The sequence below is a fragment of the Portunus trituberculatus genome, chromosome 23 (genome assembly GCF_017591435.1).
Source record: "Portunus trituberculatus isolate SZX2019 chromosome 23, ASM1759143v1, whole genome shotgun sequence".
Lineage (NCBI taxonomy): Eukaryota > Metazoa > Arthropoda > Malacostraca > Decapoda > Portunidae > Portunus > Portunus trituberculatus.
The window spans coordinates 11,478,767-11,499,992 of record NC_059277.1 but is presented as its reverse complement, the minus strand read 5'-3'; the positions used below and the strand labels follow the sequence as shown (position 1 = coordinate 11,499,992).

Below are 21,226 nucleotides of genomic sequence, written 5' to 3'. Positions count from 1 at the left end.
GAGAGGAAGAGGAAAATGTTTACTGGGTGGCAGCTGCTTCGGCCTGGTTGTGCTCTAGATTACTCTAATTAACATAAATTAAACAGCAAGAGTGAAGTGAGGGGGAAGGAGGAGGAGAGGGAGGAGGAGTGATGAGGAGTGTTAATGTAAGCACATCAGAACATTTTATTTTGTTTATTTATTTATTATTATTATTATTACATGTATTATTATTATTATTATTATTATTATTATTATTATTATTATTATTATTATTATTATTATTATAGTATATAGTAGTATATATATATATATATATATATATATATATATATATATATATATATATATATATATATATATATATATATATATATATATATATATATATATATATATATATATATATATATATATATATATATATATATATATATATTGAAATATATATTTCTCCTTTATTGATTTTCTTATGTACGGTTTCTATTTACCGTACATAAAATCAATAAAGGAGAAATTGCTATAGCTTTCAACCTCGTATGCTTACAAGAAAATATCCTGCCTGGCTATATATATATATATATATATATATATATATATATATATATATATATATATATATATATATATATATATATATATATATATATATATATATATATATATATATATATATATATATATATATATATATATATATATATATATACGTATATATATGTTTATTTATTTATTTAATTTGCATTGGTGATGTGGTGAAGTTACATCAAACACACACACTCACGATTTGTAACACCATTCTCTTTAACAGTATAATGCACCACCACCACCACCGCCACCACCACCACCACAACAACAACACACACACACACACACACACACACACACACACACACACAAAAAAAAAAAAAATAGGTAAATACACATACACACACATCGGGGGGCAAAAAATCCCTGGCGCCCCGACCCGTCAACTCCCGCCAGCCCCGACCGGCCCCGCCAGGCCGCCGCCAACCCCGCCCCTTCACCCTGCAGCCAAGTGATTTAGGGCGTGTTTTGAGTGTTTTGCAGGTGTTTGTAGGTGTTTTAAGGGCTTGCTGTGTTGGAGTAGATGGAGGATGTGGAAGTGGAGGGGTGGGAAGGAATGAGGAAGGGAGGGGAGGTGGAGGTGGTGAGAAATGGTGCAAAAAAAAAAAAAAACTACTTCGGCTCAACATCACGATTTTTTCTCGTTTAGTATTTGAGTTTGCATTGGTTTTGTATTTTATTTATTGATAGGAATGTAAATCAAGTTATAATCCGTAATAAGATCGTGTCTAGCTGTGTTTTTTGCTTCTCATTGAAATAACACTTTCGGCATTCTATGATTTTAATTTTTTTTTTTAAGTAGCACATCTAGGATTGTTTTGGTGCTTGAAATAACATTTAGAAATTGTGAAAAACACCTAACTGATAATGTTCCATAAGATTTAGTTTAACTATTAGTTTTTTTTTTTTATCAAATTCAAAATTTTTAACGGTTCCAAAATAGAAAACAAAAATCTTTATACGACGAGGAATCTGTGATTTCCTTATTTGGCTGGAAAGTAAAAAATTTTCGTATTCAGAAAATGTAAAATAATGTAGTGTGGCTGTGCTTTCCTTCTCGACATTATGAAGTGTTGGTGGCACCGTTAGTTTGAATACACACCGCTCGTTGGACATCGCTACGTAAACAACCGACGCGGTAACGTTTTTATATTTTGGTTATCAGTTAATGTATTTGCTGCGTCTAAAAATGTAGTGCATTCCAGTCTGGGTGCCTTTTTTCTTCTCGCGATTTTTAAAATGAATTCCGTACGTAAATACTGAGCCACAGGGGCACCTCACTGTGACCTCAGCCGTGCCTTCACCCCAGGTCAATCCACCAATGGTTCCCTGCACTCCCCCGTGTTTCTAGACCTAGTGAGTGAAGCGAAGCCAGAATCAACCACCAAAATAAATAGATAGCTCATTACTGTGTTAAATAAGGCAATGGTTATGTATATCCCAGTTCAGACCACCCGGTATCCACCATGACCAGGACAAAGGCCCAGCCCCACCAACCCCCTGTCCCTCCCTGTGTAACTCATCAACGTTTCCTTCAATTCTCAGTGTTTCCTGCTGTTGCCCGCCTGAAATGCATAAAGTGTAGTGATAGGAGAAAGAAATGAGGAATGTATAAGCACTTGAGAGCAACTAGGATGATACCAGCATTAAAGCGCCTGGAGTATAGAGATAGATTAAAGGAATTAAACATGTTTTCATTTGAGAGGAGATGTATAAGAGGGGATATGATAGAGTTATTTAAAATGTTTTCAGATACGAACTACATAGATGTGAGATCTTTCTTTACCTTAGAGGAAGGAAATAGGACTAGAAATCATGGCAGGAAGATTAGAAAGCAAGGCTGCAGGTTAGATATAAGAAAATATTTCTTTAGTCATAGAGTGGTAGATTTCTGGAATGCATTGCCAGAGACGGTTGTAAATAGCACTAGTTTGACAATGTTTAAAAACAGATTAGATAAGCACTTAAATTTATTAGATTTATGATTATGTATAGCACTGCATGATAGTTTTTATAAGAAATTTACTATAGTTAAATAAGACATGATCCCCATGTATGGGGACCACAAATTGTAGAGGATTTCGCTGCAGGACTTACCCCTGTTAATGGGCCAAATATTTAGAATTAGTATATAATGTATTGTGTACTTGTAAGTGTATCTTTAAGTACTGATGACGAGGTCGCTGTGCGACAGATACAGGATAACCTAGATGGGCCCTGGTGGCCCTTTGTTATCCTATTATTTATGTTATGTTATGTTAATAGTAGTAGAAGTAGTAGTAGTATAGCTACAGCAGCAACAGCAGTGTTATTATCATTATTATGAGTGTTAATGTGTGTGTGTGTGTGTGTGTGTGTGTGTGTGTGTGTGTGTGTGTGTGTTTTTTGACTGCCTCACCATGTATGGGGAGCACTTATTATTCACACCCTCTGTTAACCTTTATAAACTGTGGGTGATATTTCTGCTACTGATCCTTTATTTTATGTAAGAAGGGAAAGTTGGCCAAGGGCAACATGAAGGGTGAAATGAAAAAAAAGCCCATTTACTTGTTAGTCCCCTTATGTCTTATATAAAGTCAATGCTTTCAGCCTATGTCGCATGACCATTGACTCGCTTCCTGTTGTGCACTAGTCTTTTCTCTTTAACCTGCGTAGATGTAGGCGTCAGTGTGAATGATTTTTTTGCTTGTTTGTGGCTTTGTGACCATATTACTGGAGCAAAGGTATATAAATTTAGTTGTTTTTACTTTGATTTGCATGTTTTCCAGTATTAGTTAGTGAAGATGTCCTGAATGTTGATAGTTAATACATGGCAACCCCATTGTCTCACTATTCCCATTTGCTCCCAGACAGTCTTAGTAAGGCCTCAATGACTTTATTTGGTCTTACCAATTCATTAGTACAGTAGTTCTGACCCATGGCAATCTCAACCAAGGCCTGAGTGACTGGCTGACCTTGACTGTTCATTACAATACAGTTCTGAATCACATGCCAGGTATCTTAATCATGGCTTTAGTGACTGGCCCTCACTGTTCATTCCAATACAGTTCTGATTCACTTCCAAGGTCTGAGTGACTGGCTGGCCTTGACTTCATTACAATACAGTTCTGATTCACTCTGGTAATCTTAACCAAGGTCCAACGTCTAAGTAACTAGCTATCCCTGACTGTTCATTACAATGTAATTCTGATTCACTTACATCCTAGTAATCTTAACCAAGGTGTGAGTGACTGGCTAGCCTTGACTGTTCATTACAATACAGTTGTGATTCATTTCCTGATAATCTTAACCAAGGTCTGACTAACTGCATGGCTGGCCTTGAACTCATCAGAATACAGTTCAGATTCACTCACTTCCTAGTAATCTTAACCAAGGTCTGAGTTACCAGCTAGCCTTGACTGTTCATTGTGATACAGTTACCATTGATTCCTTGACTGACTGAATGGCTCTCTTCTCTCCACCAGGGTCCGGCCTTGTGCCTCGCCTCATCACCTCCTGTGTGTATGGCCAGAGCTATGACAAGCTGGCCACCACTGACCCCTCACACACCAGGTCACTGCCGCCAGAGAAATCCTTCAGTGCAAAGTGTATGCAGCTCAGCTTTTGTTTTCTTGGCCTCCAGATGTCCTACCTCACCTGGGGCGTCCTGCAGGAAAAGATCATGACAAAGGTTGGTTTTTGTTTGGCCCCTGCAAGTCTGTGTTCTTTGGTTGTCCTACAGGAAAAGATCATGATGAAGGTGTTAATTGTTTTTATTTAAGAGGGAAAAGCTGGCCAAGGACAACATAAAGTAGAAAGAAAAAGGCCCACTTAGTTGCCTGTTCCCTTCCACATCTGAGAGAGTTAACCAAAAAACAAAAGGGATAAATCTATGATATTGTCTTCTGTTCTGGCCATTAGGACAAGAAGTATTAGGTTGATGCTTAATGTTTTCAGTACTGGGATGCATTTTTTACCTTGAGATTTATATATAATTAGACTATTTTATTGACATTAGGAAAGGTCTATGGAAGCCAGAAGATAAGGGCCACAGTCTTCACTATTTTGATCCCCCACATGAGTTTCTGAACCTGTATAAAATCACCAAATAGTAAGCAGAATGAATATAGAAATGCATCATGATACTGAAGAGGTTAATAGAGTAAGAAATAGGGAGAAACTGAGCTTGAATTAAGTTGTATATCACAAAAAGCCATAACATAGAGAAAAAGTCATGTATGCATCTCATTATCACTGGATGTGTTGAGTGAGAGTGTGTCAAACTGTGAATACTTTCCAGGAATACCACAACTCTGAGGGAAGCATTGGCCACTTCAAGGACTCTCAGTTCCTGGTATTTGTGAATCGCATCCTGGCCTTCATGCTGGCGGCGATGTACCTCACCTGCACCCGCCAGCCACGCCACACAGCTCCCATCTACAAGTACTCCTACTGCTCCTTCTCCAACATCATGAGCTCCTGGTGTCAGTACGAGGCGCTCAAGTACGTCACTTTTCCCACGCAGGTCAGTCTTGTGCCCTCCCTCCCTCCCTCTCTGGTCCATTGTTGTTGTTGTTGTTGTTGTTATAGTTATTGTTATCATCTTTGTTCAGAGTTCCTATTCTATATCATGGATTGAATTGCTTGTCAGTCTCTCCTACCTTTTTTTTTCTGTGATAACAGGCAATTTCTTTCTGGTCTTTTATTCTTCTCAATTCCTCCTTTGGGACAGTTTTTCCGGGGTATGTGTGTTGGGCAGTGTGTGGGGTGTGTGTGTTGGGCAGTGTGTGGGGTGTGTGTGTTGGGCAAGATGTGTGTGTGTTGGGCAGTGTGTGGGTGTGTGTGTTGGGCAGTGTGTGGGGTGTGTGTGTTGGGCAGTGTGTGGGGTGTGTGTGTTGGGCAAGATGTGGGGTGTGTGTGTTGGGCAGTGTGTGTGTGTTGTGTGTGTGTGTTGGGCAGTGTGTGTGTGTGTTGGGCAGATGTGGGGTGTGTGTGTTGGGCAAGATGTGGGGTGTGTGTGTTGGGCATTGTGGGTGGCAGAGTGTGGGGTGTGTGTGTTGGGCAGTGTAGCTGGCAGGGTGTGGGATGTGTGTGTTGGGCACTGTGGCTGGCAGGGTGTGAGATGTGTGTGTTGGGCAGTGTGGCTGGCAGAGTGTGTGGTATGTGTGTGTGTTGGTGCTGCAGCGTTCATCTCTCCCTCAGGTCCTGGCCAAGGCGTCGAAGGTCATTCCTACAATGATAATGGGGAAGATAATTGCCTCCAAGAAGTACGAGTATTATGAGTATGTGACGGCCATGCTGATATCCGTCGGCATGACACTGTTCCTCCTCGGCTCCACAGAAGCCCACGGCAGTAAGTGCTTCCTGTACACTGTGCCTCACGCAGACCTAGACTCCTAGAATGTCTTGGTCACACTGCTTAGTACAGTAGTGTGTCTGTGTGTCTGTCTGCTTTGGTGCTGTTTCCATGTATTGTGATGTGGTTGATGTAACTTAATATCATTTTTATTATTATTGTCATAATTGTCCATTACATTTCCTGTTATTTGTGAGGAAAAGTAGTGAGGGCTTTTGAGGAATTGTGATAATCTATATATTGGAAGGTAAATGCATCAATCCAGTAAGACAGGCTACATCATTTGCTAACCAGGAAAACATATTAACCAAAGTGAAATATTTCACATCAGTATTCACACAATGTCTAGGATGTTGTAGCTTGAGTCTTCATCCTCCTGCTTGTAGAATGATCTTTGTACATAATATTTCATCAAATGTCCTAAGATTAATGAACTCTTTATCACAGTGTGTGTGTGTGTATTTACCTATTTGTGTATTACAGGGCCCGAGCTAAGCTCTCTGTGTCCTGTCTCCTTGTCCATTCCTGTCATATCTCTCTTTCATCTGATTGACACACACCGCGTCAACAACATGACTGCTCAGTTTATTCCACTTATCAATGCTACGATGCGGGAAACTGTATTTTCTCACGTCATTTAGACAGATGTCCTTTATTAGCGTTTTTCCATGTCCTCGGAGATAATTACTTGTGGTCACCTTTATCAACTCTCTATCCAGTATGTCAATCTTGTTCACCAATTTATACATAGTTATCATGTCTCCTCTTGTTCTTCTCTCTTCTAATGTGGTCAGCCCCAGCTTCCTCAGTCTTTCCTCATAGTCTAACTCACTGAGTCCTGGTACCATCCTTGTTGCCAGCCTTTGTACCCTTTCTACCTTCTTCACATTTTTCTTCATATGCGGTGACCAGACACATGCTGCATATTCTAGCTGAGGTCTTATTAAGGTACATAATATCTTCTTCATCATTCCTTCATCTAGGTAGTGGAATGCAAGGCCAATATTTTGAAGCATGTTGTATGTTTTCCAAAAAATCTTGTTAATGTGTTTCTCCGGTGACAAAGTGTTTTGCACTGTTACTCCTAAGTCTTTCTCCTCATTGGTCTCTTTAATTTTCTCATCACCCAGTCTGTAATCCCAGTTTGGTCTGTATCTACTTCTTCCCATTTTCATAACATGGGTCTTGTCTATATTAAATTCCATCTGCCACTCTTTACTCCACTCATATATTTTATCAAGATCTTCCTGTAACTTGTTACAATCTTCCACATTCTTTACTCTCCTCATAATTTTAGTATCGTCCGCAAACATGTTCATATAACTGTCAATTCCTACTGGCATATCATTAACATAAATCAAAAACATGATGGGACCCAGCACTGACCCTTGTGGAACTCCACTGGTTACCTTCTTCCACTCGGACTTCTTTCCTCTCACCACTGTTCTCATTTCTCTTCCCATTAAGTAATTTTCCATCCATTTTGCTAGTTTATCATTTACTCCTCCAGTCATCTTTAGTTTCCACATCAGTCTATTGTGTGGTACTTTATCAAAGGCCTTTCTCAAGTCCAGGTAGATAGCATCCACCCATCCCTCTCTATGTTGCAGTATGTCAGTCACTCTTGAATAAAAACATAATAAATTGGATACACACGATCTTCCTTTTCTGAAACCAAACTGCCTTTCACTCAGAATGTTTTCACTTTCTAGATACTCACTCCACTTAGCTTTAATTACTTCTTCACATACCTTGCACAATATACTAGTCAACGATACTGGTCTATAATTTAGCGGTTCCATTCTACTACCATTCTTATATATAGGCACAATGTCAGCTCTTTTCCACTCTTTCGGGACTAATCCTGTTCGTATGGAGGTATCCACAATATCAAATATGGGGTTCAACAATTGATCCTTACATTCTTTTAGCAACCTCCCAGATATGCCATCAGGCCCCATTGATTTATTAATATCCAGATTGCTTATAATTTTCCTTACATCTTCCTTAGTAACCATGATGTCCTGCATTTGCTTTATTTCCGTAGGCCTTCCTCCCATAAAATGCTCCTCCTTTGTAAACACTTTGCAAAAGTTGTCGTTCAAAATTTCAGCTATCTCTCCAGCATCTTCATATACTTCTTCCCCGGTTTTTACCTTTTCTATTGCCTCCCTTTTATTTAGTTTTCCATTTATGAATTTGTAAAACATTTTGGGTCACTATCACAGTTTTCCACCACCCTCTGTTCATATTCCTTCTGTGCTGTTCTCCTTACTTCAACATATCTATTCCTTGCTGTTTTGTAGCCTTCCCTTGATAATACATCACTGCTTTCTTAAGTTTCTTCCATGCCTTTTCTTTGTTCTTTTTTGCTTCTTCACAATTTCTATTAAACCACTGTTTATTATTTAAAGTCCCCTTCCTGTAATATGGCACAAACTTTTTCACAGCAGAGTTATACAAATCCATAAATTTATCGTACTTCAATTGCATATCTCTTTCCTGGTATACCACGGACCAGTCAATTTCATTAAAGAACTCCCTTATATGGTTATAATTTGCCCTAGTATAATTTAATTTTTCCTCCCTGCGTTCCACAATCTTATTCGTGCTTAATTCTGTATCCAGCTCAAAGCTTAGGACATCATGATCGCTTTTCCCCAAGGGACTTTCATGTTCAATTTCCTCTTTTAGAGAGATTCCCCTGGTAAATACCAAATCCAACCTTGCTGCAACATCTTGTCCCCTGCACCTTGTTGGTGATCTCACCCACTGTGCCATCAAGTTATTTGTTGCTACCTTTAACAATTCTTCTGCCCACTCACCACCATTCACCACTTCGTAGTCTTCCCACACTATTTCTTTGCAATTAAAGTCTCCAACTATCATCACTCTATCCTTTCTGTTGAGTTCTTGCTTCATTCTGTCTAGAGTATTTCTCATCACCATTTGGTACTGTTCATATTCCCAAGCACTGGTTCTGGGTGGTATGTATACTGTTATAATATTAATGTCCCTCTTGCCATCTGTTATAAGCATACTTATCACTTCCTCATTTCTCTTACTATAGTTCACCTCCTTCACTATCAGATCATCCTTAGTAAGAACCATTATACCACCACCACCTTTATTTTTTTATCATTTCTCCATACTTTGTAGTGTTTTACAACAAACCAGTCTAGCTTTATTTTGGGCCTTAGCTTTGTTTCCACTACACACATTATGTCCGGTTCGTTATTTCTTAGGTAATCCATACATTCTAGCCTCTTAGACAGAAATCCATCTATGTTCGTGTAAGTCACTTTTATTCCATTCCTAGTCTCGTTCTTCCATGTAATGCCTATTCCGTCTGTTTTATCCACCACTTCTTTAGCCTCCCATTTCTCATCCTCCAAAAAAACTTGATCTTTTCCTCCTCTGTTCTTTCGTCATTCCTCTCCTTCACTTCAGATACTAGCTCCTTCATCTTCATTCTCTCATCTTGTGACATATTTCTTCTTATGTAAATTGTTTTGGTTTCCTCAGAGTCCTTAAGTTTCCAAGCCCTCCTCAACAAGGCCTCCGCTGCCACCTGAGACTTTAATTTCAATTTTAATGGTCTATTCTTGCCTTCCTCAAAAGCTCCCAATCTCACACTTTCTTCTACCTCAGCATATAGGTCCTCTTCTTCCACAGAGATCTTGTTCAGTAAAGACTTAATCTTGTCATTTTCCTTATCCCTCCTGTCCTGCCAGTTCCTGTTAGTTTCCTCCTGCAATCCTATTATGATCACACATTTTTTCTTTTCAGCGATATCTCTCACCACATACTCATTTTCCTTTAGTGCCTTTACCATTTCCCTCTGCGTAATCCCTTTATTTTCCTCTTCCTGCTTTTTTACTATCTCCCTAAACGACCTTTGTACCTCCAGATGTTCATGATTCACTTCTTTCATCCTAGTGTCAATTAGATTAAGACATTCCTCTTTCTTCAAGTGTGTGTGTGTGTGTGTGTGTGACATTTATTGTTATGAGGTGCCCGAGATTAGTGATGAAGGTGAATTCCTGCCTTCTGACAGCCACCAGCAGCACCACCACCATGTCTGGTGTCATCATCCTGGTGGGCTATATGTCCTTCGACGCCTTCACCTCCAACTGGCAGGGTGAGCTGTTCTCCCAGCACAAGATGTCCTCGGTGCAGATGATGTGTGGGGTCAACCTGTTCTCGTGCCTGCTGACCACTACCTCTCTGGTGCAGCAGGGCACCTTCTCCCTTTCCCTGCAGTTCATGCTCACTTACCCGGCATTCTTCTGGGACAGTCTCATCCTCTCGGTGAGTGTTGGGTCTCTTGCTACTCTGATGATGTTGTCTGTATCATATTGTTTGATAGTGTATCCTATGAAGATTTTATAACATGATATTGTACTTAGTTGTACAAGGAACATTTATTGCATTTTTATTACTGGATGCTAATGAAAATATTTTCCAATGAACGCTTATTGTTTAGGTGTTTTCAGTATGTTGTATTGTCTGCCTTACCTCCCCAGGTGTGTTCTGCCACAGGTCAGCTGTTCATCTACTACACCATATCAGTGTTTGGGCCGGTAGTGTTCATCATCATCATGACTATCCGGCAGGTGAGTGACTGCAGGCTGTGGTGAGCTGCCTTCCCCTTGACTAGTGCTTGATGGCCTCCAACACATTGCTGTAGTGTCTACATTATTATTATCAGGCAGTACACATTTGTAGGAGAATATTTGATACATTAGAACATTTCATGGGTATGGCAGACAGCTCTAAAAGTGTGAAGGGTGTGTATGTGTTTGTCTGGGCCATCCTGTATGGGATTACTAGCCTGGAACTTACATTGACGAATAGATAGATGAATAGATTATCACTCACACTCGTCAAAGAACTTACAGTACATTGTCTGCTCTTTGTGTGCAGGGGCTGGCAATCCTTCTGTCCTGCTTCATCTACTCCCATCCCATCACTCTAATGGGCATCCTGGGCATCCTGCTGGTCTTCACCGCCATCTTCCTGCGCATCTACTGCAGCTACCGCCTCAGGCAGGTCCAGCAGAGGAAGACTCCCCCGGACACAACCAAGGTGTAACTGCACTCGTCCAGCCACTGCCATTGTTGATTCTTGTGTAAGGTTTAGTGTTTGAGTTAACCTGACGTGTTTGTCCAGGTTGACCTGAACAGACTCTTCTGCCAGTGAGTGCTGATGCTTGTCTTCCACCTCAGATGACTAATTCATGGAAGTTTGAGCTGGAAGATGAGGTCAATTTTTATCCATAAGTCCAATGATATACATAGGAAGAGGAGGAGAAGGAGGCAAACTCAAGCCAAGGTAATCTTGAGTTGGCTGCAGCAACTTTTTCATTACATTCTAGTTATATTTCTCCCTTGCTTCTCTATTTTAGTGCAATTTTAAGCATCTATGTGTTCCAAGTTTTATACAAAAGTTTTTATTTACAAACTACTTGTCACCCCTGATGCTGGCATTAAAGATGGACATGTAGGGACAGACCACAGCTGGCACTCAATAGTTGTACTGTTTCTGTTTAAACTTCATGCCATGCTTAGAATCTCAGAGTAAGCTTTCTCAAGTAAGGCAAGTCAGCTTTCTGAAGTCAGGCATCTCTAAATATTTAGTCTCCATGTGCCAGTTTTCTGTTACTCTAGTCCTAAATGTTGTCCAGTATGTCTTGCAGTTTTCCCACTTTTCTCTGCATTTCTTGTAATTTTCCCCAAGATGGATGTTCCCTCATTAGTGACAAACTTGCACAACATTCAGGGAATATTGTGGTGTTGTTTTAGTGCTAACTTCTTGAAGATTGTGAAGATTGTGTTCACTTCACTTGTGTTCACTTTTGTTGGTGCTCAGTCCATTCAGAGTGAAGAATCTCATGTGGCATTCTTTTTGCTTTGGGAGGAGACAAGTGTAGTGAGAAGTGGTGTACAGGCCATAGTGTTGCTGAGTTGCACCACACCACACACCACACCACTTCACTACATGGCAAGTGAAGTGTTAATAATTTTCTGTTCATCTCAGTAGGGTGAGTGGCAGAGTGCAGAAAGGGTGGTGTGTGTGTGTGTGTGTGTGTGTGTGTGTGTGTGTGTGTGTGTGTGTGTGTGTGTGTGTGGTGTGAGCAGCCACTGAACACTGACCCTGGGAAGGTTTTAGCCATATCAGTGCAATTCTCTCAAGCACAAATCTTACCTGTCTTTTGCCCATATTCAGAAACAACTTGCTCTCTCACCGTGACAGTTTTCCAAGGCTACAGAGACAACTAGCTGAATTTTCAAGGCAGTTTCTCCTTACAGTAAACTAGAACTCTTGCTAATCTATCATTAGAATGACAAAAATACCCTTAGAAAAACTAGTATCTTCAACTAGAGCCTTTGGAAAGTAGTGGTGGTGAGAGAATAGTGTTTCATATATCTATGGTGTTATGGGAAGGACCAAAATGAGGATCTTGCTTTCATTGTCATCTAGGGCAGTGTGGGGAAGGACCAAGACAAGGCTTTCTAACAGTGGAAGCCTCTGTATTATAACATTTTAATTCTTAACTCTAATTTGTATATGAAATTCCATAACCATTTGGAATATTTGTCATTTATTTATTACTTTGTTTAGTCTGAGCATGTTCTGTGACCACAAACATGCCTCTGTGTTACCATGACGAGAGTTACTTGCTCTCCGGTGTTCAAAGATTATGGATTGGAGACTGTGATGTGATGTGCAGTTGCCTGTAGATTATATGCTCCAAACTTTTCTTCCCATATTTCAGGTTAGACATGTAATACTGCCCTTTTCTATCTTTTTCTCTTCATTCTTTTTTTTTCTCTTTCTCTCTCTCTCTCTCTCTCTCTCTCTCTCTCTCTCTCTCTCTCTCTCTCTCTCTCTCTCTCTCTCTCTCTCTCTCTCTCTCTCTCTCTCTCTCTCTCTCTCTCTGAATAGGTTTCTCATCTAAACACAAATTTGTTACTCATATAATTTTATTTATTGTCACATGTGGTTTTTGACACAGCCAGCTTTATTTTTGCCTTTGTTCCTCTGGTCCCTCCATGTTATCTTTGTCCAAATGTAAATGTTGAACTCCCTGTCATGAAGGATTGTTAAGTAGTGGTGGATCTGGTGGCTGGTGAACACTGGACAGAATTCAAACCCGTGCACTTGGAGACCCCTCAGACCCCAAAGTACGCATGGTTCCACTGTACCACGGCTCTCTCTCTCTCTCTCTCTCTCTCTCTCTCTCTCTCTCTCTCTCTCTCTCTCTCTCTCTCTCTCTCTCTCTCTCTAGGTTTCTCATCTAAACACAAATTTGTTACTCATAATTTTATTTATTGTCACATGTGGTTTTTGTAAACTTGTTGGAAGATGTGTGGTGATGAGGCAATATTGTTTAGTGAAGGGGTGTGGTGAATGAGTGTTGATGCAATATTGTTTAGTGAAGGGATGTGGTGAATGACTGTGGTGATGCAATATTGTTTAGTAAGGGGGTGTGATGATAAGATGTGATGATGAGGCAGTAATGTGTGGTGAGAGCATGTGATGAGACAATATTGTGTGTTGAGGGACTGTGTGGTGACAGGATATGATAAAGGTAGGCAATATTGTGTGGCAAATGAGTGTGGTGACAGGATATGATGATGAGGCAATATTGTGTGGTGAGGGGCTGTGGTGAATGACTGTGTGGTGACAAGATATGATGATGCAATATTGTATGGTGAGGGGGGTGTGGTGACAAGATATGATGATGAGGCAATATTGTGTGGTGAGGGGGTTTGTTGCGTGACTGTGGGGGGGACATCCTGTGGGTCTGTGGCCAGAGAGAGAGAGAGAGAGAGAGAGAGAGAGAGAGAGAGAGAGAGAGAGAGAGAGAGAGAGAGAGAGAGAGAGAGAGAGAGAGAGAGAGAGAGAGAGAGAGAGAGAGAGAGAGAGAGAGACTGACTGACTGACTGACTTACAGAATCAGCCCCTTAGGCTTTCTGCACACTTTGGATCAAGCAAGACACATCTCGGCAAGGAGGACAATACCTATGAGATAAATGAAGACTGAAGGCAAGAAATCAGCTGCTGCACTCCTAAACCCCTGACTGAGGACAGGAGGACTAGATAGACACTTAATGGCATGGGTACTGAGATATTAGTTCCTCCTAATATGGCTGATAAGAGATTCACTGCCTCCCTATGTCCAAACACCAGATACATTTGTAGAATGAGTGTAGCTAAGACAAATCATTTCTACAGACACCCTCCATCCATACTGATTGAATACAAGTCCATCTATTGAGTCTGTATGGGTGGGAAGTGCAAAGCCTGACTAATCATTCATGCAGGAATCAGTTTACAATACATTTCTCTTCTCTTTATCTCTGCAACACTTGCGAAGGTTTGGTGAGGTGTGTGTTGTGTTGTCATTCCTGCCTCACCTTTCTTGACTGTAGTGTGATCTTGCATCATTAACAAAGAGGAACCTGAAGGAAAGAGGAGATAGTTGTTAGAGGTAATTATATGAGAGATGAGAAGGAAGGTAGGAGAAATATGAGAGATGAGAGGGAAAGTAGGAGAAAAAGATATAAGGTGAAGGTAAAGATGACATGAATTTAACCTATTCAGTACTGGGATGCATTTTAACCGAGTTTCAGTATGATTACACAACTTTCTTTACATATTAGCAAGTTTCTACGGAGGTCAGAAGATTAATGCAGAGTCTTCACTATCTTAATCCCTACACAAGTTTCTGAAGCTGTATAAAATCACCAAATAGTAAGCAGAATAAATATGAACACACGTCATGGTACTGAAGGTGTTAATAGGGAAAGGTGAGGAGAACAGGCAAGCTTACACAGGAAAGTTTCATCCCCTAGCAACTCCCTAAGTGATGATACATGCTGTAGATGATGAAGGGAGGAAAGTTTGCAGGATGTGGTCTATACGTAACTGCACCATTCCAAGTATCGTCCAGGTGCTTGGTGACGACAGCACAAGATAGATTACTGTGCAAGGTTGGGCAACTTAGCTTTAGGTACTAGTGATATTAAATCAACAACTGCAGTATTTATGTCTGGAAAAGTGTGCGTGTGTGTGCGCTCTTCTGTGCAAGTGCACGTGTGTATGTATGTGTATGTTTGTGATGTGCATGTTGGTTAGGTGACGGGTAGCTCCATAATATTGTGCCGTTTAACTTATAATGATATTTATTTTAGATTATACAATATTAAGCTTGTTTTTTATGGTACTTAATAAATATTTATATTCAAATATTGTTTTTCTTTTGCACCTGGTGGTGTAAGAAATTGAAGTGGCAGATTTCAACAACAATGAGATGGATGAGATGTACAAGAAATGTGCTAAAATCTTCATTAGTGAGTGTGTGGACTAGTTGCTGGGGTATGAGTCTGAGTGGTGACCTCACTCGGCGTGCTATATTCTGGCTGCTACATATATCTGGGAGTATTGTGGGTGTTATGCACCTTGGTGTTTGTATATTACAAGCTACTTGGCCTTGTGGATAGAATGAGTGTGTCTAGTGAGGTTTAACACAGAAGAAGAATAAATGATATTCAGAAGACTAAATAGTGAAGAATGAACAACATAGTACAAATACCTGACATAAGCCCAAGGATGAGGTCAGTTGACAGGATTGGCAGCCAGTCTGTGTTCCTTGAGAGTGTCCCTGAGGGAAGCCTCCTGTGCTGCCATGGCCTCTTGCTCCACCTCCCCCCAGCTAGGGTGCCACAGCCGAGACGATATCCTCTCCATGCCCAGGATGTATGCTGAGTGGCACGGCACTACACTCTTGTGCACCTGTTGACACACACACACACACGCACATACATACATTAAGCTGAATCTGGTGCTTCCATGACTAATGCTATAAATACTCCATGTGGAGGAGGGAAGACAATGCTCATGCTCTTGAAATACTTTGTATTTCACGACACCTCACATACTCTCAGATAAAATAAAATAATCTTCTATTCATCATCTATCTATATATACCAAGCTGGCAATCCCACAAATGGTGGCTCAGATAAAACAGCACACACGTCATGTACACATCATCTTAGTCCTGTTGGTCTCTGGAACAAAGGGATGCACAGACTCCTGGGTAATCCTACTACAGCCTAGGACCTTAGACATAGGACAGCTTGTTTGTCCAGACTCTAAAATCATGTCATTTAGTTTTCACATGTGTAAAGAACACTCAACCACAGGAAGGTGGAGGAGACAATTATAATGAGTACTTCCTAGAGTGTTGCTCTCTGCCTACCTGGAGAGTCTCAAAGAGGTCTCTGCAGCTGATGGGAGGAAGGGGATGCTCCACCTGTGGGGCGCAGGAAGCCAGATGAGCAGCGTTCTGTTCTGCCAGGTCCACGGTGGGCCACACGGGACGCTCCCCTGCATCACCGCCCTCACTCACTGGCAGACCCAGGCTGGAGGATGTGACACAACAATCACACAAAGTAATAATATGAGTTCAGAAAAAATGTGGGATTGCAGAATAAACTCGTCTAAGGTAAGCATGATTCAAAAAGAAAAAAATATATAATAAAAAGTAAAAACAATAAATAAATAAAAAATAAATATCAAATGAAGCCTTTCAAAAGAATTGATAAAGCATAATGTGATTTGTATGGTACAGGAGTGTGAGTGGTTATGGTGACCTTTGATATCTGTGATGAAATAACAAAGCTGTGGTAGATGATGAAGCAAAGTACTACACTACTATCTTGATCAATCACAAAAGAATTGGTACATATTTTTTTGCTGATTATAATTGCAAACTCTTCTCAATTGAAAAATTTAGGAAGAGCTGGTTTTGCCACACTTACCTCTCAGACGTCCAGTCGGAGAGTGATGCAGTGTTCCTGAGCCAAGGGTTGGGGGGTGTGGTGCCCAGGGAGTGGACAAAGCAGCCTTCCCTGAGGCGGTACCCTCGCCGCCGCCTGATCACAGCTATCAGGATGTTCTTCAGGCATTGCTGGGACCAATACACACATGGCTAAATGTCATCCCCTTCACAAAAATCAACACTTCCTAACTTTAAAAACTATTGATCAACTTGGGATCAGTTGATGATGCTATATTCTCCATGTCAACCACCTTTGCTCATCTATAAATAAACACAAATATCATAGTAAATAACTTCAGCAGAATCTAACTCAGCTCTCTTATCTAAACCACAACTCTAATACAGCAAAACACACACTACATGCCACCTTGAGGTATTTTATATTTAGGATGTGATGGAGACACACACACACACCACCACCGCCACCAAAGGCACAGACCTAGTGATGGTGATGGCTGGTGTGGTGAGGTGTTGTCATCCATGTGGAGAAAATGACACATCAAGAAAGGCTGAGAGAGAAAACCTAAGGCCGTCGGTGGCCCCTCACCTGAGTAGCCTCCTGCAGCATGGTGGCCACATTGTCTGCCACCTGAGTGATGCCGTGGTCCCAGGCGGCCAGCAGCAGGCGGCCCTTGAGTGGCCCAGTGTCCAACAGGCACATGGAACGGGACATGTAGCCGGCCCCAGCATCCATGATGGCCTGTGGCTCATGCAGTGTGGCAGTGGAGGCTGCGCTGTGCACGCTGACTGCCTCAAAGTTGCCCTGCAAAACAGTAGTGTGTTTGAAGACTTTACATTCAACATGGTGGCAGAGAGCAGAGACCGTCACAACTTTGGTGCAGGGGAAAGCAATAAGAGTTATCCTTGGTTATAAAATTTCACATTTTTACAACTAATTAATATTTGCTTCTCTGGAGGCAGTTTCCTTGGGGATCCCCTTGGGACATCTCACTTTTATCACCCATGTCATTCATAGTTGTCAACAAAAGCAAGTTATCTGAGGGTTCGTGAACTGTATATTTCGCATGTTCAAAGACAATAATGATTTTACTGTAAGAATTTATGAAATTAAAACATTAAATTCAACAACCAATACTTCAAGATGACACTCCAATGAGATGGAAGGTGAGATGAAGCAGATAGGAAACATTCTGCAAGTCTGTCATCAATACTGGATAACACCAAGAAATTCAGTGACACAATATCTTCATCTTTCTGCCTGATTGAAATATATTGAAATGTATAAATTTGTATGACAGAACAGTTGTACATAGTGACATGACTGTAGCACGTCAGTGTTAATAGAGCACTGTTCTCTGCGCACTGGACTACATACATCAAAGGTCGGTCTGGACAACTTGTTTTTCTTCTTTGCTTTGAGCTTCTTGCGGTCCACCGGTGGCGTGGAGTGCAGGTTGGTGGAGAGTGAGTGGTCCCAGCCTCCCACTCCACTGCTGGCATCAACCCTTTGCTGGTGGGGGAGTCTTGTTAGTGTTCATGGTGAAGGAAGGCAGACATGACATGACATAGTGAGCTTGAGTGACTGGTCAGTGGTGAAGCAGTTTCAAGATGCTTCTCATAGTTTTGGACACTCATTTAGAACAACTCTCTTTTGTACTGTGGCTTTGTGAGATTAGCTACTTGTACACTGTCATGGTCACAGTTGTGCAGGATGAGGTAAAGACAATGGCAAGACCTGCTGACAGCATTTCTATTGGAACAGTACCATGTGTGAGATGAGGTTAAAAAGCACAACACATGACAAAATGAAAAGCTAGCACAGAATGGAAGACACCTGGCCATATTCAATGAAGGTGAAGCTTTGTATCATTTTATCCAATTGATCTTGCCCTCAACTTTCTCTTTTTAAGGAAATGCTGAGGTTTTAACTCCCTTGAAGAAAGAACGCTGTACTGACTGGCTACATCAAGTTCTCCAACACACTCCTGCCTGACACACCTGCCTGGCCTGTCACAAGCTGGCCACTACAAGCACTACTACAAAAAATGGATCATGCACAAAATCAACGGTGCTTGCCTGGTCATCATGGCGATGGTGGGAGTCAGTGCGGGAGACTGTAGAGGTAGAGGAGGAAGAGGTGGAGGAGGAGGAGGAGGTGAAGAACAGCTGGCACTTGGCAAAGATGGCCAGGAGGAAGTCATTGTGCAGGTGGACGGAGTTGAGGGCAAGAAGGTCCCGTGCGCTGGTGTCAAACTCTTCCTTGGTCATCTGGAGGGACATGACACACATCACACACTCAACAAAATCACTCAGCAGAAAATGGCACACATGACACACTCACTCAGTGGACATAATGCACACAACACATTCAGCAGACACGACACACGACACATTCACTCACCAGAACTACTTGAAATCTGTCAGTAAATGCTTGAGTAATCAGATTCTCTCAAAACTGCAAAATCTATCACAAAAAATATAGTTTGGTTTTATCAATGTATTTGTATTTTTTGGAGAATTTCAATAAAAATAATAGCCCTTCATTACACACAAGTTTTTAAGTAACAATTCAAAGTCAAATTGCAGTGAATGAACTCACCATTAGTGATTCAACAAATCCCTAAAACAAATGCTATATAAAATCAAATTACACTTAATAACAATTCAAGTCACCATACAATCAATACACAGTTCATGATTCCACAAACAAACACAGAAAGCAAAATAACTGGTCAGGATGGATTACACATTGAAACATTACAACAACAGGGGAGAAACCACCACCACCACCACCACCACATAGTACTATTCACCACCACCATCAACACACAGTACCATTCACCACCATCACCACACACTACCATCACCACCACTCACCCGCATCCTGAACCATTGCTTCATGTAGTAGAAGTACTTGGCTTTCTTTTCCGGACCCAGCGCTTCTTCCAGCCGCTTCCTGGTGGCGTTGATGTGGTCTGATGAGGATGTGGACGTCATTGTGTCCTGCTGGCCTTCCCTCCCCTCAGCGGTGTGGAGGAGACACTGGCCAGGGAGGTGCTAACGAGTGGTGCAGATAATTCAAGATGCTCTCGCTCTACTCCAGAATGAAGGCATCACTGCAGGAGTAAGGGAGAGAGAGCTTACTGCCATGCTGGGTAAAGGGAAGCAGAGGAAAATCATGCATTGTACTGTATTGCCCAAAAAATATATTAGATTTAGGTTAGTTTTAGGGTTACGTTAACCTGAATAATTTGTTTTAATTTAGTTGGTCGGGTATATTATAAAAGACAAAATTGCGAAAGTTTAACAAGACACATGGATGGCAAACGAAGGACTTCTTGTAAATATTTACCTAATTTTATATAAGTGTCATGTTTTGTTCAGAAATGAGCAGCCAGTGTCTAAAAATAACAGAGCAAGGTAATTCAACAACCCTGCCCACCGCCCACCTTCACCCTGCCAACCCTGAACACCCACACCTCAACACAGACCAGACCAGCATACACCAACAACCTGAGGCCTGAGCTATCATGACCTAAGATGTGTGGGGAGGTCACGGCACCATCCTAATATTGATGTCCCTCCAGCTTGCTTTGTTTCCCAGCTCCCCATATGCATCACTCACTCAGCTGACGGGACATGGGAATGAGAATGATAACCAAAACTAACCTAACCTAACCACACTATTGATCAGAAAGGTTCTTAGGACATACCAGCGGTGTGTGTTGCCTTAACTAGGGTATGTTAACTAGGTTAGGATAAAATTAGGTTTAGTTATCATATCTTCTTTTCCAGATCCCGTCAGCTGAGTAAAAGCTATGAAAAGGGAGCCGGGAAATGAAGCGAGCTGGAAGGAATGACAAATGTGTTCCTTTTACACTGTAGCAGGAGGGTGAGTGGAGAGCTGGTATTATTCCAGTGTTTCACCACATTCCACTAGGTGTTTTTTACCCACCTCATGAGATAGAGCTCCTCATTATGAGTATTTTGAATCCTATATTTATAAGGCGCAACCTATTTATAATGGCGATACTGAATTTAAAAGATTTAATCGCAGTTTTGGCAATCTCACTCCCGAGTTAATAGAACAGAGGCAGACTGGCAGCGGCTAGCATGCGGGCCAACATTAGTGACTTGTTTTGTTTGAGCTATTGTTTCCGCTGATTGGTTACTTCCGTTTGAAAGTGAACCGGCGGCCAATGAATAAAAATCATAATTTATTCAACCAATCACGGTGGCCTTGAGGCTCGCGGTATGAATTTGAATTCAGATGTCCCACTGTGCAGGTTGTGAACTGCATTACTTCAGTTATTGCCGAGTTTTTCGAGGACTCTGCTAAATCCGTACAGTTTTTACGTGATCACGGCTTTCTACCTACTGCGGTGCAGTGTCCTACTTGTCACCGAGACTTGTACGTACAGGTAAGTGTTTTTTACCCACCTCATGAGATAGGTTAGGTTAAGTTAGGTTAGGTTGGGTTTGGGTTAGGTTAGGTTAAGTTAGATTTGGGGGGT

The 21,226-nt window shown here is 41.2% G+C and overlaps 2 protein-coding genes across 9 annotated transcripts in view; one reads left to right on the top strand and one right to left on the bottom strand.

The window, feature by feature from the left end:
* Positions 1–15,157, top strand: part of LOC123507922 (adenosine 3'-phospho 5'-phosphosulfate transporter 1-like) — a 54,239-nt gene extending 39,082 nt beyond the window's left edge. For all 3 annotated transcript variants that reach the window (XM_045261268.1, XM_045261267.1, XM_045261266.1), the window contains 6 exons: positions 4,032–4,237; positions 4,847–5,071; positions 5,749–5,899; positions 9,960–10,213; positions 10,429–10,518; positions 10,829–15,157. In XM_045261268.1, the coding sequence (XP_045117203.1) occupies positions 4,032–4,237; positions 4,847–5,071; positions 5,749–5,899; positions 9,960–10,213; positions 10,429–10,518; positions 10,829–10,996 (1,094 nt within the window). In that variant the 3' untranslated portion in view covers positions 10,997–15,157. The remainder of the gene's footprint in view (positions 1–4,031; positions 4,238–4,846; positions 5,072–5,748; positions 5,900–9,959; positions 10,214–10,428; positions 10,519–10,828) is intronic.
* The window catches only part of LOC123507924 (transcriptional adapter 1-like), a 90,540-nt gene continuing 82,119 nt past the window's right edge, over positions 12,806–21,226 (bottom strand). For all 6 annotated transcript variants that reach the window (XM_045261275.1, XM_045261274.1, XM_045261272.1 and 3 more), the window contains 8 exons: positions 19,590–19,828; positions 18,789–18,980; positions 18,088–18,222; positions 17,299–17,514; positions 16,732–16,880; positions 16,170–16,332; positions 15,504–15,703; positions 12,806–14,370 (listed from right to left, as the gene is read on the bottom strand). In XM_045261275.1, coding sequence (XP_045117210.1) covers positions 15,527–15,703; positions 16,170–16,332; positions 16,732–16,880; positions 17,299–17,514; positions 18,088–18,222; positions 18,789–18,980; positions 19,590–19,709 — 1,152 coding nt within the window. In that variant the 5' untranslated portion in view covers positions 19,710–19,828 and the 3' untranslated portion in view covers positions 12,806–14,370; positions 15,504–15,526. The remainder of the gene's footprint in view (positions 14,371–15,503; positions 15,704–16,169; positions 16,333–16,731; positions 16,881–17,298; positions 17,515–18,087; positions 18,223–18,788; positions 18,981–19,589; positions 19,829–21,226) is intronic.